Here is an 18,556-nt window from a genome sequence, read left to right as displayed (position 1 = left end):
GTGGAAAGGCACGGCGGGAGGTGTGGAGAAGGGCAGCAGCCGAGCATCGCCCGTCTTGGCATCTGGGCCCACACTATCGACGAGGTTCACTCCTAGCCGTGGGAGAAGCTCGAGTTCAACATTGCCCAATGGATTCCAGCCTTCTTCCCTCATAAGTGCGTAGGAGAGGATGAGGCAACCAATGGTGGGGAGCGAGCATCCCACACCCGTCGGCAGGGTCGGCAGCAGCTGCAACGTGCACTGGTGTCGGGGACAATGAGGAAAGGGAGAGCAAAGGGGAGGGAGAGAGAGAGAGCGTAGAGGAAGGGGTGATGAAGTGGGTCTCACAATAATTCTTTATTTTTAATCTAACACTATCATGTGGGTCCCACCCATTTTTTATGATTGCAAGTGCCTCACCACGTGGGATGAGGACCCAGTCAAATCAACCATATAAACGTCACGTCATCCAAACCATCTTGGGATCAAGTTTGCACTGTTTTAAGGAGTTAAAGGACATGTTATATCTGGTATTTCGGTTTAGGGATGAACTTAAGACTCGGCGACAAATTGAGGGATATAAAGCGAACTTATTCCCTATATGACTATCGTGTTTAATGCCAAGTGTGCTTCAGGCCCAATTGGGCCCATGGACCAGCTTAAAGCTAATTCCTCCTCTCGACTGAGCCGTGTGAGTTGTGACTTGTTGTGTGACCCATGGTGGACTCATAAGCCAGTGCAGGTTGGAAGGAGCGTGGGCCTATAAAAAAAGGGAGACCACACCCTTTGTTTTGAGTTGTTGTCTTGTTGAACCGGTAAAACATGTAACTATGTTTGGTCATGTTTGATTTAGATTATTGTTGATCGCGAATTATCTATCTGATTAAGAGATAAATTGAATATTTAATAAATAACTTAAAACAAGTGGTTAATGCGGTAGAAGAAATTTTTCTTTAAAAGAAAGCGTAATTTGTTAAGTATGGAGCACATAATCAGTTTGATTAATTCGGTGAATAAAAAGAAAAAAACACGACCAACGTGGAACATAAGCGCAGCAGTGGAAAAGCTTGCTGAGAAAAAAAAAACAAAAGACTGAAGATGTTCTTTCATTACAATATTACTCATTCTTTGCTTTCCTGAGAAACTCGAGAGCCTCAGCACAAAGTTTCAGCCGTGCTCTGCATGTTGCGATGGTCACGCAACTAAATAAACGATTCAACACGTCGTCAGAGGATGAGGAAGGGGCTTAAGAGCCTGAAACGTTTGTCACACCGCCGTCCAACTCTACACCCGTGTAGTCGTGTACTACTACCACTACTGCTATCCCTAACAAAGGAATTTGGATTAGGCATCTGTCAACTGTCAATATTGACAATCCACTCACTCAAGTTAAAAAAACACGTCGTTTTGGATATTGATACGATCTTTAAGATGCAACTTTGATCTCCAAGCCTATATGTGTTGTCCTTCTGTTGCTTTTGGCCAACTCAAGTGTGTTCAGAAATAAAGCTATTATATTTGAACTCTTTTCTTATATTTGGTTTCCAATTTTCCCAGTGCAAAACCCTCTTTAAACTGCTCTGTAAAAATATTGTTTTGGCAGTACTGGTCTACTGGACTCTCTAGGTGCTTTCCATGAACATCTATTTGTTTTCTACTTGCAAAAAGAACCCGTCAGGTACATGAACTCAACACCACCACTTTTATATTTGGCACACAGCTAGCTATGCTACAAATATACTCTCAGAAAGTCAAAACAGAAAAACAACCAACAAAGTTGATTATTGTACCCATACTCATTTGACGCCAAACAATAAACTATAACAACAATCCCAATCACATAGAAGTACCATATTCTCACATCCGTGTCAAATTTATGAATTAGAGGCATTTATATATATCCGGTGTCTAAAACTTCAAAGCACGCAAGTAGGCGGCAGTACTCCGTTTTAAGAGACCAACAATAGTGTCTTGTGATTCTTCACACGCCAAAGCAATTGTAGGATATGTAAGATAACCCCCGGGAATCAATGGAAAATATTCATCCATCCCTTTGAAGCTTCCTCTTCTCCATTCCATCAAGCAAGCCCCTAACGCGCATACCACGAACGTGCTCCGTTGCAGGACATGGTGATGCCAACGTCGCATCTTTATCTCTTCCAGTAAACGAAGCTTCAAATTCAAGATCAATATTACCTTTTTTTAAAGAATAGATCAATATTAGTATTGATCCGGTTTTTTAGAGAAGACTTAGCAACACATGAACTTCCTATTTTGAATTTGACAAGAATTATGCTTGCATAATCAAGAAACTAAATAAATGGAAAATACTGGTGATGTGGGGTGGAGTCATCCATGACTCTACTCATATGGTTTATATCCTAGTGTCCATGGGTATTATGGACACGTAGCTGGGGTTTCAATAGGATTTTGGTGAGTTTAGAGATGTGCTAAATAAATACTATTTTTTTCGGGCTGATAATACTTATCGTTTAACAAGTGTGAGGTCAAACTTTAGAATATTTAATTATGAATCACTTTTAAAATATTTGTCAATCAAATGTGATGACTACATGTATAAATTAGTCTTAAAAATACTTTAATAAAATCATATATTTGTTAACACTTTTATATATATTATAATGAAAAAAAAGGTCAAATTGTTTTTTTTAGAGATCGTGCTCTTGTCTAAAACGACAAATATTATCAACTCGAATGGAGTAACTATTTTTCTGATAATGTTATGTAATTTTGGTGACATAAAAAATAGTCTTAGTATTATACGAGGAAAAGGAGAATCTCACGGCTTTTAATTGCAAGCTCGCAATGCAAAATAGCAAATCATAATTTCTACCGTGACGGGCGACGACACTAACAGCGACACGTTAGCCGGATTCAAAAGCAGGCACAAAAATCCCCAATTCCTCGCTGCTGCCTACACACGAAACCTCCGCGCCTCATCCGGGCTTCGCGAGCAAAAGCCAAACTGAATTCCCGACGCGTGCGCGCGCGCAGATCCGTCTTCTCTCCAATCCGATCGCTCCGGGCGCGCGGGATTCATGCGGTCTCACTGCCGCGCGCTCCCGCCATGCAGCAGGGGAGTTGTAGCAGCAGCAGCATCCTGGAGGAGGGTTTGACTGGCGCGGGGGGTGGTTGGTGTCGTGTGCGGCAATGGCGACCCTGTCGGACTCCGCGGGCGGTGGCGGCGGTGGCCGGGCGGGCGCCGAGCTGATGGTGCCGCAGTTCCACCTCAAGGCGCTGCACGCCATCCTCGCCGTGCGCGCGCCGCGGCCGCTCGCGGCCGCGCCCGCGCCGGCGGCGTCGTTCCGGAGGCGGGACAGGTGGTTCCACCTGCCGCTCCACGCGCCGCCGCCGCCGGCGTCGGCCGAGCATCTGCCGGAGCCGTCCCCCGGGGAGCCGCTCGTGGTGGATGTCTACCTGACCCCGTCGGGCGGCGGTGGGGGAGCTGAGGCGGTGGTGGAGAGGTGGACGGTGTCGTGCGAGCCGTGGTCGGCCGGGGCGAGGGGCGGCGGCGGCGCCGCCGCCTCCGGGGAGGGGCTCGCCGTGAACCGGGCGTACAAGCGGTGCATCACGCTGCTGAGGTCGGTGTACACCGCGCTCCGCCTCCTCCCCGCCTACCGCGTCTTCCGCCTGCTGTGCGCATCCGGCCAGGCGTACAACTACGAGATGGGCTTCCGCGTCGGTTCCTTCGCCGCGCCCTTCACCCGCGCCGAGGAGGCGGCCATGAGCACCCGCCGCTTCGCCCCCGTCGAGACCCAGCTCGGTCGCCTCGTCGTCTCCGTTCAGTACCTCCCCTCCCTCGCCGCCTTCAACCTCGAGATCTGCTCCCTCGCGCCCGCCATGCTCATCACCGATTACGTCGGAAGCCCGGCAGCTGATCCCATGCGTGCCTTCCCGGCGTCGCTCACGGAGGCCGCCAGCTCAGCGCCGGCCTTCCCGCCGCGGCGCCCGAACAGCTGGGCGCCGTCACCTGCTCCCTGGCCGTATACGCCCGGGCAGCAGGCGAAATTCTCGCCGCCACCGGCATTGTACGCGTCTCCCACGCCGTCTCCTCCCACGTTTGCGGGTGGCTACCTGCAATCGCGGCTGAGCGGGGAGACTGCGCCGATGATCATACCGGGTGGTGGGAGAGGCCCCGTTCACAATCGGAACATGTCGGATCCCGTCAGGGGGTTCATGCTACCTCCACCTTCACCGAAGAACATCAGAGGCGACTCTGGGGGGCATGAGACACCGATGGAGACAGGCCGGACAGGGATCCGGATGGCTGATCTCTACACTAATTTGCCTTCTGTTCCTAAGGTGATTCCTGACTTTAGTACATTTGTTGAATAATGTCTGTGTGTGCATAGTTGAAACTTGAAAGCACAAACTATAAAAAGTCTCATCTTTATGGAATTGTTTTGAAAATCGCTAGAGTACAATGTAATGCATTTTGCTCATTCATCATGATTCTGTGTTTAAGAGCAACACCTTAGAGCCTTAGAGCTCAACTATTTTGTTGGCGGCTAAACCTGCGGCTTATTCATTTTTTATGATTATAACTAATATCTTTATTCAGTATATTTCACTCTCCGTGTGGCATTTGGTAGAATATAATTTGCATGGTCTGAGGGCTATAGGTCTTTATCATTACGTTGGTTGTTGGTATGTTGCACATCCTTTTTACTACCTTTGGTCTGATCGGATGATTATCATCCCATATAGAGGATAGAGGATAGAGGATAGGGCTCAATTGTTTTCATGAGGACTTCGTTGATGTTACATCATATCCATTTTAGGATCATATATAGCACAATTGCGGAATATGACGTGGATGTCTTTTACAGACGAATAGAACTGTTTATGCAACTATTAAAACTATTTCTTTCAGTAGGATGGCTGACAATTTTCATCAGAGAAGTTGATCCTGTCCACAAATTAGTATACATGATTATGCATATTTGGCAGATGTGAATTATTATGGATATGATCATCGGCGAAGTTGATCCTATCCACAAATTTGGGAGTGTTATGGTGTTGTACGAACATTTACAACAATATTTATACTATAGTATATGAATCACTGCCAAAAGATGACAGGTCTTAAACTTGTGATGTGCATTTGGTTTTCGAGAAATTATACGATGCAAAAATGAGCTAGTAAGCTCATGGCTAAGTGAAAACTGATTTCTTTTGAGCTTTGGCAATCCTATATGAGCTGTGTTAAACTAACACTACAGTTAGTAGTAGCTTTTAGTCTCATTAGACTAACTGACAGATTTGTTTTCCTCAACATGATACTTGTACAAAACATGCCTATCGTAGCTATTCAAGGACTAATATGTCTAGTGTTAAATGAGCTGATTGTGTGATTATTTCTGTACTCATGTTATAATGTATTTGATGATGAGATCCATCTAGTTGATTGAAAAACAGCAGTTCCTGCTTTGGTACTAGCTCTAGTTCTGGGTTTTATGTAATTCCATTCCAAATTCCTTTTTGCCTATTGCATTCCTTCTGTAACACCATAATGAATTCCACAAAAGTAAGATTTTGTGCCCCCCAATGATCAAGTGCAGTCTATGCTCACTAAGCATGCATCTTTTTGGCCGATATGCAGATTAAGATTAAGGATAGTAGGGATGAATCTGGCAGATTCTCAGGTGTTTTTTCCTCTAGTGGTTCCCCACGGCTTGGGTTTTCAAGAAGTTCAAGCAGATTGTCAATGCAGGATGATACTGATGATTTAGATTTTCCTTTTGCGGTGGATGATGTTGATACACCTGATTCCCGACCAGGGTATGTTTGAACTCTTCCATCCTTATTATTTATTTTTTTGATCAAATCACCAGAGGGAAGACTTCCCCACCTGTATTCATTTCATTGAAAGGGGTTAGGGTAGTACATGGAGTTTACAATTTAGTTAGAGTGTTGAGAGGGGAAGAAAACAATTTTTCCAAAGCGAGATCACCATTCTATCCTTTCTTGGTAGTCGCTCAGCCCATAAGCCCGCCTCCTCCTTAGCACATTAGCAACGGAAGGGCTCCATCCTCGTTATATTTCACCATATACCAGCTTCCACTGTTTTGCACATCCCAATCCAATTTCCCGACCTCTGTATCCAATTCCAATATGTAGTTAAGCATTGTTTACTATCCTGCATATGTCATATACAATGTTTTTGATCAGTAACCTTTTTCACTTTATTAATTAGAGATAGTCAATTAGCAAAAAGATATGTTTATTTCAAACTTCCACTGTATTTATTTTACAGGAGCAGTGGTGGAAAGGATGTGGGGGATCAAGCGAGCTCATCATCCCATAAATCACAGGATGCTGCTGTGGGTTATCTTGTCCACATGCTGAAGTCTGCGCGGCCGCTGCGAGACTCTAGCAATTCACCTCTTACATCAAGGGTTGAATCTGTTGAAGGAGGTAATGTCAGTTCTTTCATGTCCCGTAGGACATCTGATGCGCTCGAGGAGCTTGAATCTTTTAAAGAAATAAAGGAGAACCTGCTTGCCCGTAGTAGATCAAGGATGCAAGAGTCATTGGATAAATCCTTGCGCCATTCTTAACATAGCTGGTGAAGTATCCCAACCATTTAAGGAGGTTGTGTGGTAAGAGATGTTCTTACCGCGGGCATCTCCATGTGTATAACTGTCAACCGGCGCTTGTTATGAAATGAGGATATACAAGTCGTTCATTCTTAAACTCAAGCAGGATCATGATCCACCTTTGTTCATAGTGTTTTGTATGCAAGCAAAACCAACCGGATACATGCATCCTGCTGGAAGTATATGATGATCACCGTGTGCGTACGTGTGGGATTATGTAATCATACTAAACCTGTTTATTTATTCTATTTTAGCTCTTACCTTACTGCTCTTAATATACCAAACTGTTTGTTTATTGTTACAAATTTTTTAAGTCTTGAGCTCTTTTTTTTTTCTGCACTTGTAAATACCGTCCTATTTTCTTTGTTCTTCTGATGCGTGAAGTGTGCTTGAATGGATATGTGACATGAACTTTCTCGAATTTTTTTGTAAGGTTGAATTTTCTGCTCTCAGCTTGTTCTATGTTCGTATCCCGTGCCATCCTATTGTTCTGGAATTTGTCATCCCGGCGAGCTTTTTAGCACTTCCTACTTGGGCAGTGGATCCGATTTATTCTTCCCGTTTCCCTCTCGTGACGCCGACCTTTCTTAAGGGAGACGTCTCTGTGAACAAACAGCATGCATCTTTGAGTGAGACACAACTCGCTCCATTCTGCTGGATACGCTACTTGTTGTATCCAATCAGTTGGTGGTTACGGAAAAGTAAGATGTTACTCACAATATGTCGCATCAGTTTCAGTTTTTGTAAGAATTATTTTGAACATGTACCATTTTCCTTCAGCTAAAGCATCATTCCTGAAAAGATTGCGCGATGAGAAGCATCTCACATTTTCACTTTCAGTGAGAGCACTGCACTGGAGCACATCTAGGGATGAAAACGGTATGAAAATTTCCCGACCGTACCGATACCGTTTCCGCAAAACTAATATAATAATAATATTTTTTTACCGATGTTACCGTTTTCAAAATTTAGTTTTTTTAATTTCTGTCAGCGTGACATTGAAGTTGGCTCTAAATAGATGAATTTGTAAATATAAAAATTTTCCGACCGTTTCCGTTTGTTTTCGAAGAAAATAATAAAATAATATACCGTTTCCGACTATTTCCGACCGTTTGGCACATCCCTTGAATCAGCGAGTCCAAATCACTCAAAGGGGCAAACTGCAACAACTCCCACGGTTAGAGTTAATACCGATACAGACTTGGGACAAAACGCCAACAAGCAAATCGGAGCACCGAAGTCATTGATGCAAGCCACGGATGGCGCGCAACCTGATGGACGCACTCCAGAACGAGTCATTTCCTTGTTTATCAGTCGATTAGCAGTCTAAATCGAGGGAACATCAGGTGAGACGGTGCATAAGTTGGAAATGCGTGCCAGTATTGTATACGCCTTCATTTGCATGGATCACTAATGACATCGCTCCGGGTTGGCCTCCAAAGTTGGTAGTACACTAGACTTTATACTCCATGCATTAGATGGTGCAGCCGAAAGCCTTAACGCACAAACTGATGAGAAAATAATATTTACGGTTAATTATTTTTTATGATAAAATACTGTACCATAAACAACAAGCGGCCGTACTGAGTTTGTCAATATCAAAAGATACATCAATCTAATTGATGCAAGTGTGACTGCGTGTATGCGAGCACATTTGTTTATACCGTACCTCTTTAAAAGTGAGATATCAGATACAGTAGTACAACGTTTTCCTTCGGGCCACACAGACACGGGAGCCAAATATTGCAGTATTAATATCTGGAAAGTCACCGGCCGGAAGAAAGAGCTCGGCACGTCGACTGCACCGGTGAAAAACACAGGATCGGTGGCCGCCCACTGCACCGGCGAGCGCAGGACGATCCAACACATGTGTTCCCGAGCGAAGCCGTGCTCGGACACCGGAGTAGCTAGCTTTATTCTCGCCCTCATGGAAGGCACAAAGCCACGCCCTCGCCCACAACTAAACTAAAAAAAAAATGCTCGCATTACAAACGTCGCGCCAATGCGCCATGCCTCTGGACCATGCAAGACGTCGCTGATTGGAATAGAAACTCTCTGTGCAAAATGTGCGCATTCTTAATCCTCGCCCGATCGATCCAAGGAGTGTCGTTTACACCACAAATCTCGATCAACACCAAACGTTTCAACGCTCACGATCACATCCATGTATACGTTCATTTACTCCGTATTATAGGTACATTTTGTTACTGCGTTCTGAAATGTGCCAACTTTTTCCCATGGTACAACAAAAAGATCGCGATTTCGCTATAAATACCTCTCCATGACTCCATGCAAGCTCCAATATTCCCAGTTCAATCTCCATTTGTAATAAGCTAGCTTAGCTCAGCTTGTCGTTGATCTTGCACTACTCTTTGCAACCATGGCTATCGACCTTGGTTGTCACGTCGGCTGTGCATCGCCAGAGACGAAACAGGAGGAGACGGCGGATCCCACGGCGGCCCCCGTCGTCGTCGACGACGTCGAGGCGGCGGCTGGTGGGCGCCGGCCGGGCGACGGCGGCGGCGTGAACTACGTGGCCCGCGCCCAGTGGCTCCGCGCCGCGGTGCTCGGCGCCAACGACGGCCTCGTCTCCGTGGCGTCCCTCATGGTCGGCGTCGGCGCCGCCAACGGCACCAGGAGGGCGATGCTCGTGTCGGGCCTCGCCGGCCTCGTGGCCGGCGCGTGCAGCATGGCCATCGGCGAGTTCGTGTCCGTGTACGCGCAGTGCGACATCCAGGCGGCCCAGATCGAGCGCGCGCGCGGCGGCAAGGACGCCGACGGCGGCGAGGAGGAGGAGGAGCTGCCGAGCCCAACGATGGCGGCGGTCGCCTCGGCGCTGTCGTTCGCGGCGGGCGCCGCGCTGCCGCTGCTGGCCGGCGGGTTCGTTCGGCCGTGGGCGGCCAGGGTCGCGGCCGTGTGCGCGGCGAGCAGCCTCGGCCTCGCCGGCTTCGGCGTGGCGAGCGCGTACCTCGGCGGCGCGGGCGTCGCGCGCTCCGGCGTCCGGATGCTCGTGGGAGGGTGGCTCGCCATGGCGGTCACGTACGGGGTGCTTAAGCTGTTCGGGATGCATGGTGTTTAACGGGCAAGTCTTTATATTTTCACCACGTAAATAATTAAACCAAAGGGATTATTACCAAGATACTCCCTCTGTATTCAATTACTTGTCATTGGATAATACTCTCTCTGTTTTTTAATGACGTCGGTTTAGTTCAATGTATTTAACGATGGATGTAGTATTCATTTTCAAATTGACTCTTATTCGAAGAAAATGTATAAATACCTAAGAGTATCCTATATCGATAAAGTGTTGCACCCTAAATATAATTGTCAAGCTTTCATACATTATGATCTGATCATTCAAAATTTTTATTGATGGTCAAGCTAAAATTACAATAATAGCAGTTATTTGAAATCGGATGGAGTAATTGATTAAACACATGGTGTTAACTACTCTTTAGACTTTAGGGAGGAGTACGTTGCTAATCTAGGTGAGGCTGCCGGCTGAGCCATTCTATTTTCGTTTCAAGATAAATAAATTTAATATGGGATACGATATATCCTAATAACATAAATTATCCTAATAACATGAATCTGTACAGGAGGAAGTAGAGCAAATAAACAGACACCCAACTGATCAGTATTGTCTTGGAACTGACAAGAGCATACTATCAGTGCCAGCAGTACATAGTGCCAAATGATGTAGGTTTAGTTATTCTTGTTCAACACAATTTGCTTCACATCAGATCGAAATGAGCTGATATATTGCTGCCCAAAGTATTCCCCGCCCTCCTCCCCCCCAACCCAAAAAAAAATATTTGACTAAAGGAGTGGAGGATCTGATCGTTTGGAAATGGATAACTAATGGAAAATATATAGTGCAAAGTTCACCAATTCAACGGAATGAAATCTCACCATAAACAAAACTGTCTTGGGAGGCATGGCCCCTAGCCAAATGCAAGATCTTCAGTCGGCTCGCACTACAAAATAGGGTATGGACACCCGTTTGCAACTCAAGGGGTGGCATAATAACTACTTCAGCTAACTATGCTTCCGAAACCTTAAAACCATTGACCACTTACTGTTCGAATGCTCAGTATCAGCGTAAATTCGGTTCGGTGGGCTCATGTGGCTACTGCAAGCACACATCATCTTGAGGTGGAATACGAGTAAAGACTTGTTGATTGGTGGATACAAAGAACAAATAACCCAGAAACAAGAAAACACAAAGCTCTCAAATCAGTTTTCTTGCTTATCGCTTGGGAAATTTGGAAAGAAATAAATGCAAACATTTTCAGAGAACAACAAGCAACAGTCCACCAAAATAGTTAACTGCATTCAGGAGCTGGGCTGTTGGAGTTTGCCCACCGCACAACATATTGAGTTGTTGCCATGGGAAGCGAGGAGGATTGACATGCAAGGATGTTTGCAATCAAGCGAGTACAATTCTTTCTTCTTTTCTTTAACTTTTGGTTATGTATAAACCCTCTTCTATTAATATAGGGTTAATTGGATCCATGCCAATGCAAATTTCCCATATTAGAAAAATATCGCTACTATTCACGATATTGGTTACGTGCCACAGGAATTTAGAAAAATCAGACCCATGCCACTGCCGTCAAGTTTACTGTCAACCTCCATCAACTCTCTCCCTCAACTTTTCTTCTTTTCTCTTCTCTTCTCTTCTCTTCGGCAAGTGATTAGTCGAGCAAGGATGAGCGGTGAGCGGCGGGCGGGAGGGCTCGGGAGCCACCACCGTTGTTGTAACGCTCCGCTTCTCGTGAGACGTTAAAAACTAATTCGGCAAATCCTAATTGTGAAAAATTTTGTCCTTTGAGTGCGAGTCTAAGTCGTGCCATGGATCTCGGTTTCAAATCCCATTGTTCCCTCTCATCGAAATCAAAATCCTCCGCCTCAAATTTCCTCTTCCAATTCAAGTCTCCGAAATCTAATTCCGAAAGTCAATCCCTTCCTTTGAATCCTCGCCAAATACATTTCCGAATCCCAAAATATCCAAACTCCCGTTTTGTTTCCTTCCTTGACTCCTTGAACCCTTGTGTACAAAGTATCAAATTTAGATTCAAAACCCAAACTCCAAATCTCTCCAAATCAAAATCTTTCAGCAAAAGTCTATTTTGCCTCCCTTGTCGATGGGCTGATTCCTCTATCTCCCGGCCCATCCCCTCCTCTCGGCCCAGCTCTCTCGCGTGTGCGTCGCACGTGTTCGGGAGCGAGAGACAGCGCCGTCTCCTTTCTCTCTCTCTCTCTCTCGGCGTCGCTTCCCGCCGACGCCGCCCCAAAATTCCGGCCGCATCACCATTTCCCGCGCGCTCGCGCATGGCCGACCAGCAAGGACGCCGCTACCACCGCCTTCGCCCTTCCCGCGCGGGTTCGCGCGTGGCCAACGCCCCGGTCGCCGCTGCGTCAAACCCTGGCGCCGCCTGCGTCGTGCCCTGCCGCGCTGCCGCTCCGCCGCTCCACGCCGCTAGCTTCCAAGGCCGAGAGAGGCAGCCCCTGTCTCACTCCCCTCTCCCTCCTCCTTTTCCCGTTTCGGCAAGGGTCAAGCCCTCATTTCCCTCTTCCTTTCCCCTTTTTCCCGACCACCGCCGATGTCATCCATGGTCCCAGCAGCTCGCGGCCAAAGCGCGGACGCTGGTCGTGCGACTGCACCAGCTCACCGCAGCTCCTCCTCCTTGACCGCCAATGTCGGTTCTTCCTCCCTAAACCGACATTGCCATCTATTAAACCGAGCCGCCCCATCTCCCTCTCGTTCATTCCCTCGCCACCACCGTGCCCTTGCCGCTTTGCTACCGCCGTCCTCGCCTCCCTCCTCCATCGCGCGTGCTGGTGAAGCCGGCGTGCGCGCGAGGAGCTGACGCGGGACTCCAGGCACTGTCTCCTTCCCCTTCCCTGGCCCGAGGCCGGAGAGCTCGCTCCCGCGTCGTCGGCCGCTCGACACAGCGCCCGTCTCGGCTCGGTAGTGCATCTCCCGTTCTCCCTCCTCGCTCCCTCTCCTCTCCTTAGCTCTGGGCAGTAGTGCGAGTAGCCTTCCAGTAGCAAGCTGGCGCCGCCCCAACCGCCGCAGCTGCTCGCCGTAGGCTCGCCACCGTCGCCGCCCAAACTCGGTAGTAGCTGCTCGTCGCCGGCCTTCCTCGGTGTAGCTCCACCCAATCCGACTCTAGAAATGAACTCTGGAGGTCTCGTAGATGCTCAAGTCCCTAGGAATCGAGCTCTCGTCGCATCGTCGTCGTTTCCCTCTTTAGCCGCCGCCGGCAAGCGCCGCCGCGATTCGTCGTCGCCGGCCTCCTTCCGGTGAATCCGAGCCAGTGGATCAACCCCCTTCCTTCTGTATCGTCGTTCCGGTGTACTCCCTCCCTCTCGAATCGTCGGGTTGTGCTCCCGGTGAAGCTGCCGCCGTCCGCCGTCCGTCTCGGCCGGCCTCCTTCTTCCTCCTCTCGCCGGCCCGCATGGCTGCCACGAAGGCGCCACGTCGGCGCCACATCGGCCGCAACCAGGTCAAGCACCTAGTCAGCCGCCCCCACCGCCCTTTCTTCTGTGCGCGCGGTCCACGGAGAGCCCTTAGGCTGCACATGGGCCCTCCACCTCTTGGTCCACCCGCGCGCCGCGCCGTGAGCCGCGTCCGCAAAACCCTAGCACCCCGCGCCGCATGAACCTTTCCCCCGTGCGCCGAGTCGCTGACTCGTGGGCCCGTCCCGAGACCCAGCACGATGGATCCGGTCCACCCGGACCCATCCCCCTCTCTCCTCCCGCACGCCCCGCCCGCTTGGGCCGCGCCTTGCCCGGCCATGGGCCGCCTCCTCGCGCCCGCGCCCGGCCCATTGGCTCGGCCGCGCCGTGCTTATCCCTTGGGCCGTACCCGAGCCGCCCAAGGAAGTCTAAATCCCATCCCTCCTTCCTTTTCTTATCCAAAGGATTAATAAATCCTTTTCCCTTTTTCATAAATCAATTCCTTATTCCCAAAATTCCATAAATCATTTCCTTTGGTCCCGCGCGTCTGTGACTGTCAATAATATTCTTGAGAATATTATTTCTATAAATTCCATAAACCATTCCTCTTATTCCAGAAATTCCAAATAAACTTCAAATTCATATCTCTCGATCCGTAACTCCGATTGACTCCGTTACACTTCCAGTAATTCTCTAAAATTGAGATCTATCTAATGGCACTACTAATTAGTCTAAATAGGATCTTTCTTTTGGTCTTTTGTTTAGGTTTTCGATTGTTTGCGTATAGTTGCGGTTATCAGATTTTTGTCGATCGCGGGTTTTCTCGAAGATTCGTGAAGCTCCGTGAAGACCTTGAGCGAGGCAAGTCACCCTTTGACCAATTGATCCTATAATTGGAAAATCATTATTATTTTGTTTGCAACTTGCATTAGTAGAATCACACACTTAACTTGCTTGGCCTCGGTTTGCGTGCCAAACCGACGGACCTACCCAGTAGTCGCACTAATTCCTGTAGGTTGTTCTACCCTGATTCCTTGTCGTTCCACCTTTGTGGTACTTCGGTATCCATGTTCTCTGAGCGCGTATACTAACTATTCCACATACACCGTTGTTTGTCGATAATTTGGGAAATGGGTTTGAGAAGTCTTGAAAACCCGACATGTGGCGTCGGTGTGTTTGAAAACAAAATAGATTGTGAAAACTCACGATGCGGGGGTTGTGCCTATGTGGTACTGTCCTGTATTCGCATATAAGGACCGATTCCTGTGGGAAATTCATCCGAGCATATAATAAGTGCGACCACACGGGTGCAATGGGACGCCCCTGGCTGAGTAATTAGCTAATCGGGGGAGCCATGATGCCAAGAGACTTGTGGATTCAACGGGGTGGTGTCGGGGAGAACCCTCGGGCTTCCTGGCACAGTATGGTCTGGGACCTAATCTGGTGTTGGTCTGGGACCCCTCTCGTTGGCATATGGTGAACCTGTGTCGGCTTTCGAAATGCCTTGTCATGAAAGCCTTAAGGTCTCCCGACGTGGCTGATCTCACGGGCTGGGTGATCCGGGTTAGTAATGTCGTGTGGGTAAAGTGTACCCCCTCTGCAGAGGTTAACTAACTGTTCGAACAGCCGTGCCCGCGGTCATGGGCGGATGTGAGGTGTTTCCTGTAGCGTAGATTTGTTTGCCTGTGTTTTGTGAAAAGTTGTTGTGGTGTGGGAATCGTTACCAGAATCAGCCTATGTGGTAGATGGATGACCTGAGTGGTCAAGAAACGAATCTGTGTGATTCGGGATGTCTACCGGCATCATAGACTAGGCTTCTCGAGTAGAAGCGGATTGTTGTGCTACTAGGCAGCTGGACTCTGGGAGTCCGAGAAAATGAAAAAGGCTCTGGGAGCCGATTAATCAAGTGGAATGGCTCTGGGAGCCGAGAAGTAATGATCTGACCCGGGAGGTCGGTACATTACTAAATGAGCTGTTAAAAAACATCTCTTAAGGTCGAAACGAGACGCAAGTCTCTTTTCGGCCCAAACTTAGAAAGAAATAAATCACTTAGTGATTTCAAAATGATTTCAAAACAAAAGATTTGCAAAAATAACCTTGCCTCTCTTCCAAGCTTGCATTAAACACCTAAATTCCCGTGACTTGCTGAGTACGAAAGTACTCACCCTTGCTCTATATAAATATATATAGTTCCTCCGCCCGGAAGTTGAAGATGAAGTAAAGTGAAGATTAGGGTTTCGTCCTGGTTCCCAGCCGTCGCCTGTGGTGTTGGGTGTTAGTCCGTTGGTTCTGCTGCTGCCGCTGTTGTTGGTGTTTCCTCGTCCGCGTCGTCGGTTGCAATCTCGGGCTGTTCTGAGCTGCAACCTAAGTTACGGTAAATAAGTCCTCTATTTATTTTAAGGATTGCAATGATTCATATTTGTCACCGTGGGTACCAGCGCTATGTCCTGGGACTGATACTGAGATCGCGGTTTCGTAGGAAGCGGTTCGCGCCGTTTTTCCCACGACACGCTCCTGTCAGGTGCCGTTGTACGGCGGTGCCAGATTAGGGTGTGACAGTTGTCTTCCACCACCTCCCATCCGCGGCGGGAGGGCTCGGGAGCCGTTGCCGTTGCCGTCGACCTCCTCCAGTCCGCGGCAATCCACCACCACATCGATTGCGTCATCTACACCGGTCTGCCATGAGAGGAAGAGGGAGGGTAGTGGTGTTGCCTCGCTCGAGCTCCACCCAGGTTCGGCGAGAAGGGCCGCCGGAATCGTCTATGGCGGTGGCGGTGGTGAAAGAGTTTTAGGTCATCGCCGTCGTGCCGCCCCTCCACCCGACCGAGTGTCGCCACGTCGGACCTTCCCAGAGCTCACCGGTTGGTCTCCGCGTGGTCCTCCTCCTCCATGAACCGACGACAATCGATCCAGCACCGATTGGTGTAGGCGACGATGTTCTTCGATGGGGTTAGACGGAGGAATTTGACGCTGTTCATGGGGGTTAGACAGAGGTTGACAGAAAACTTGATGGGAGTGGCATGATTTCAATTTCCCCAAATTTCAGTGGCACGTAGCCGATATCGCAAATAGTAGTGGTATTTTTCTAATATGACATATTTACAATATCATAGATCCAATTAACCCATTAATATAACACCAGTCATTTGATTAGCCATTTGAAAAAGAAAAGAGCTGATATTTACACATATAATCAATTTAATCCCAATTCTTGAAGGATAAATCCGTGCTACCATATCCTCCATCGCCTTATTGTCAGAGTTCATCATTAGGGTAGCCACAATACAGATATAAGGATGTCTTAAGCCTCTAAAGTGAGAGTAGTTCTTATAAAAAAAACATTTGGTTGAGCTAACTATATGTATAAAGACCACTCCTAAGACCAAAAAAAAAAAATCTATCAATCTCCACTCTCTCGTGGTAGTGCTACTCTCTCTCTCCCTCTCTTAATGTCTAGTATTGGATTTTGAGGTCTACCTTAATACCCTCTCTTACTATATTTATTATAAACATATCATACACTTTGGTAAGACCCACCATGATACTATTTCCATATACATCAAGCATATATTCCATCCTTTCCAAATTTATCATCATATAATAGAATCCAAAATTTCTCAAATTAATCATCAGCGCAGGTACAATAGCAGGCTATTAGCCAGCTGTAAACATATTTTAATGAGATAAAAGATGAGAGAAGAGCAGCGGGCTACAGATCTATAGCTAGCTGCAGCACGAACTCCAAGATGCAATGTGTGTATGACAGGTGAGACCATATATTAACAGTATAGTAAGCAACTATTGTATGAATTGGCTATTAAATTGACTATAGATGAATTGGAGCTAGTAGTGTGCTATACTATTAAACTTGCTCTCATATAACTGCATGGACACGAATTTCATCGGAATACAATTAATGCAGTATAGGAGAATGTGTGCGTGCTAGGGTGTAATTGGTATAATGTTTTTATCGATGCAAGCATTATGAAAAAATGTGTGCATGGTATCTTAATTGATGCGATTTAAATTATCCTTGGTCTTGGTGCATAAATATATATGATGATTAATTTGTGATGAAAGGAGTATAACTTTTGGACAGCTGAACAATAAGAGAAACCGAAGCTTACATTTCATGTACCATTGGTTATGCATTGCAAAGTGAGATCATCTTTTCGTAACTTTAGTCCATATCTCTATCGGCTTAGAGCAACCAACATAGAGGAGCGCAGTAATTTGAGTCTGTTGCTACTTTTTCCCCTAGCTTACTGTAGCAACAATATATCTAATTTGCCATTTAATTGTACACCAAGGCTGTACACACGTCTATCGCATTCATTTATTGCATCCTCAAGTCATAAATACTGTTTTCCTCTGACTTTACTATACAATGTTAGAGCATCTGCAATGGTAAAGGACTTTACTATACAATGTTAGAGCATCTGCAATGGTAAAGTAAGGTGCTATCTAAAAACATGTACATCTCAGCAATAGACTAGATTAATAGTAAACCATTTCAATAGTATGTCTATATGGGTATCTATAGCTCTCTAATCCATTGCCTCGTTTTTCTCTATAGACTATCTCCAGGTTAGTAGATAGCTTTGCTCTCTCTCTTCATTTAATCTTTTCCAAGTAGAAAAATATGTTGACATAAATTTTTTGTAGAGAGCCTATAAATAACCATTGCGGGTGTCCTCAGAGGACCCAAAATCCCCTCAAATTACATGTTTATGGCCGCATTGTTGTGCCAAGTGCCAACGCCATATGGAATACGGAAGTGCTGCTCGCCTGAGGTATTGGATGGTGGTAGAAAAAACAAGACGTGCGATTAATATAAAAGATTGATTTATTTGATATTTTAAGAAAACTTAGATACAATTTTTTAAAAGACACACACATTATTTCGAAGTTTGAAAAATATGTTCATAATAAACGAAGGAATAACTCATCCTGACATCCTAGCAGCAGAAAAGAACAGTCCTTTAGTACATCTTAGTCAAATCTAGCATCGCAAGCATGCGAGGAGTGTACACGCAGTTTGACATCTCACAGCAATGGCTCATCAGTATTTGTTTGAATTCTAAGAAAAGCATACGTACTACGGGCGCTAGCTCATGTAGACAGGAGGGTTGCTGTATTTTCAGTTAGGCATATGGTGCTTGACATGAGATCGAAATGAACTGACATTCACCGAGAGAAACGTGTTAGCGTCTTGCTTTCCAATTTGACTCAATTTGCAGCTATGCTTAATGCTTTCCATGCAAGAACTAACCTAAAGGAACATAAGAATTTGGGACATGCTCGTATTGTGATTTCTCGCGACCAAGCCAAACCTGTTAACTGGAAGCCATACCCAAGGAGCTCTCAACGGTATCTTGCTCGCTAGCGAAAATCAAGAAACAGGCAAAACGACTCTCAACTTGTGCAATGGATCTGTTTTTCTACATCGCTAACATCTCCATGCAAAGCGACTCTCAAATTCTGTGACCGGT

General features: G+C 46.7%; 2 protein-coding genes across 2 annotated transcripts; both read left to right on the top strand.

The window, feature by feature from the left end:
- Nucleotides 1-3,118: 3,118 nt before the first annotated feature.
- LOC9271984 (autophagy-related protein 13a) lies at nt 3,119-6,946 on the top strand. Its single transcript, NM_001416786.1, has 3 exons — nt 3,119-4,302; nt 5,603-5,781; nt 6,257-6,946. Exons 1-3 carry the CDS (start codon nt 3,151-3,153, stop codon nt 6,558-6,560), a joined length of 1,635 nt encoding a protein of 544 aa, NP_001403715.1. The 5' UTR covers nt 3,119-3,150; the 3' UTR covers nt 6,561-6,946.
- Nucleotides 6,947-8,651: 1,705 nt separating this feature from the next.
- Nucleotides 8,652-9,939, top strand: LOC4330135 (vacuolar iron transporter homolog 1-like). The gene has a single exon (NM_001416787.1). The coding sequence runs from the start codon at nt 8,980-8,982 to the stop codon at nt 9,676-9,678; it is 699 nt and encodes a 232-aa protein (NP_001403716.1). The 5' UTR covers nt 8,652-8,979; the 3' UTR covers nt 9,679-9,939.
- Nucleotides 9,940-18,556: the final 8,617 nt, after the last annotated feature.

Source organism: Oryza sativa, chromosome 2, assembly GCF_034140825.1.
Source record: "Oryza sativa Japonica Group chromosome 2, ASM3414082v1".
NCBI lineage: Eukaryota > Viridiplantae > Streptophyta > Magnoliopsida > Poales > Poaceae > Oryza > Oryza sativa.
This window is presented reverse-complemented; position numbering and strand designations above follow the sequence as displayed.

Excerpts from the sequence above, each read along its gene's own strand:
- LOC9271984 (NM_001416786.1), top strand. The coding sequence starts at position 3,151 with ATGGCGACCCTGTCGGACTCCGCGGGCGGTGGCGGCGGTGGCCGGGCG. Across the intron at positions 4,303-5,602 it reads ATTTGCCTTCTGTTCCTAAG|ATTAAGATTAAGGATAGTAG; the intron begins GTGATTCCTGAC and ends GCCGATATGCAG. Across the intron at positions 5,782-6,256 it reads ACACCTGATTCCCGACCAGG|GAGCAGTGGTGGAAAGGATG; the intron begins GTATGTTTGAAC and ends TTTATTTTACAG.
- LOC4330135 (NM_001416787.1), top strand. The coding sequence starts at position 8,980 with ATGGCTATCGACCTTGGTTGTCACGTCGGCTGTGCATCGCCAGAGACG.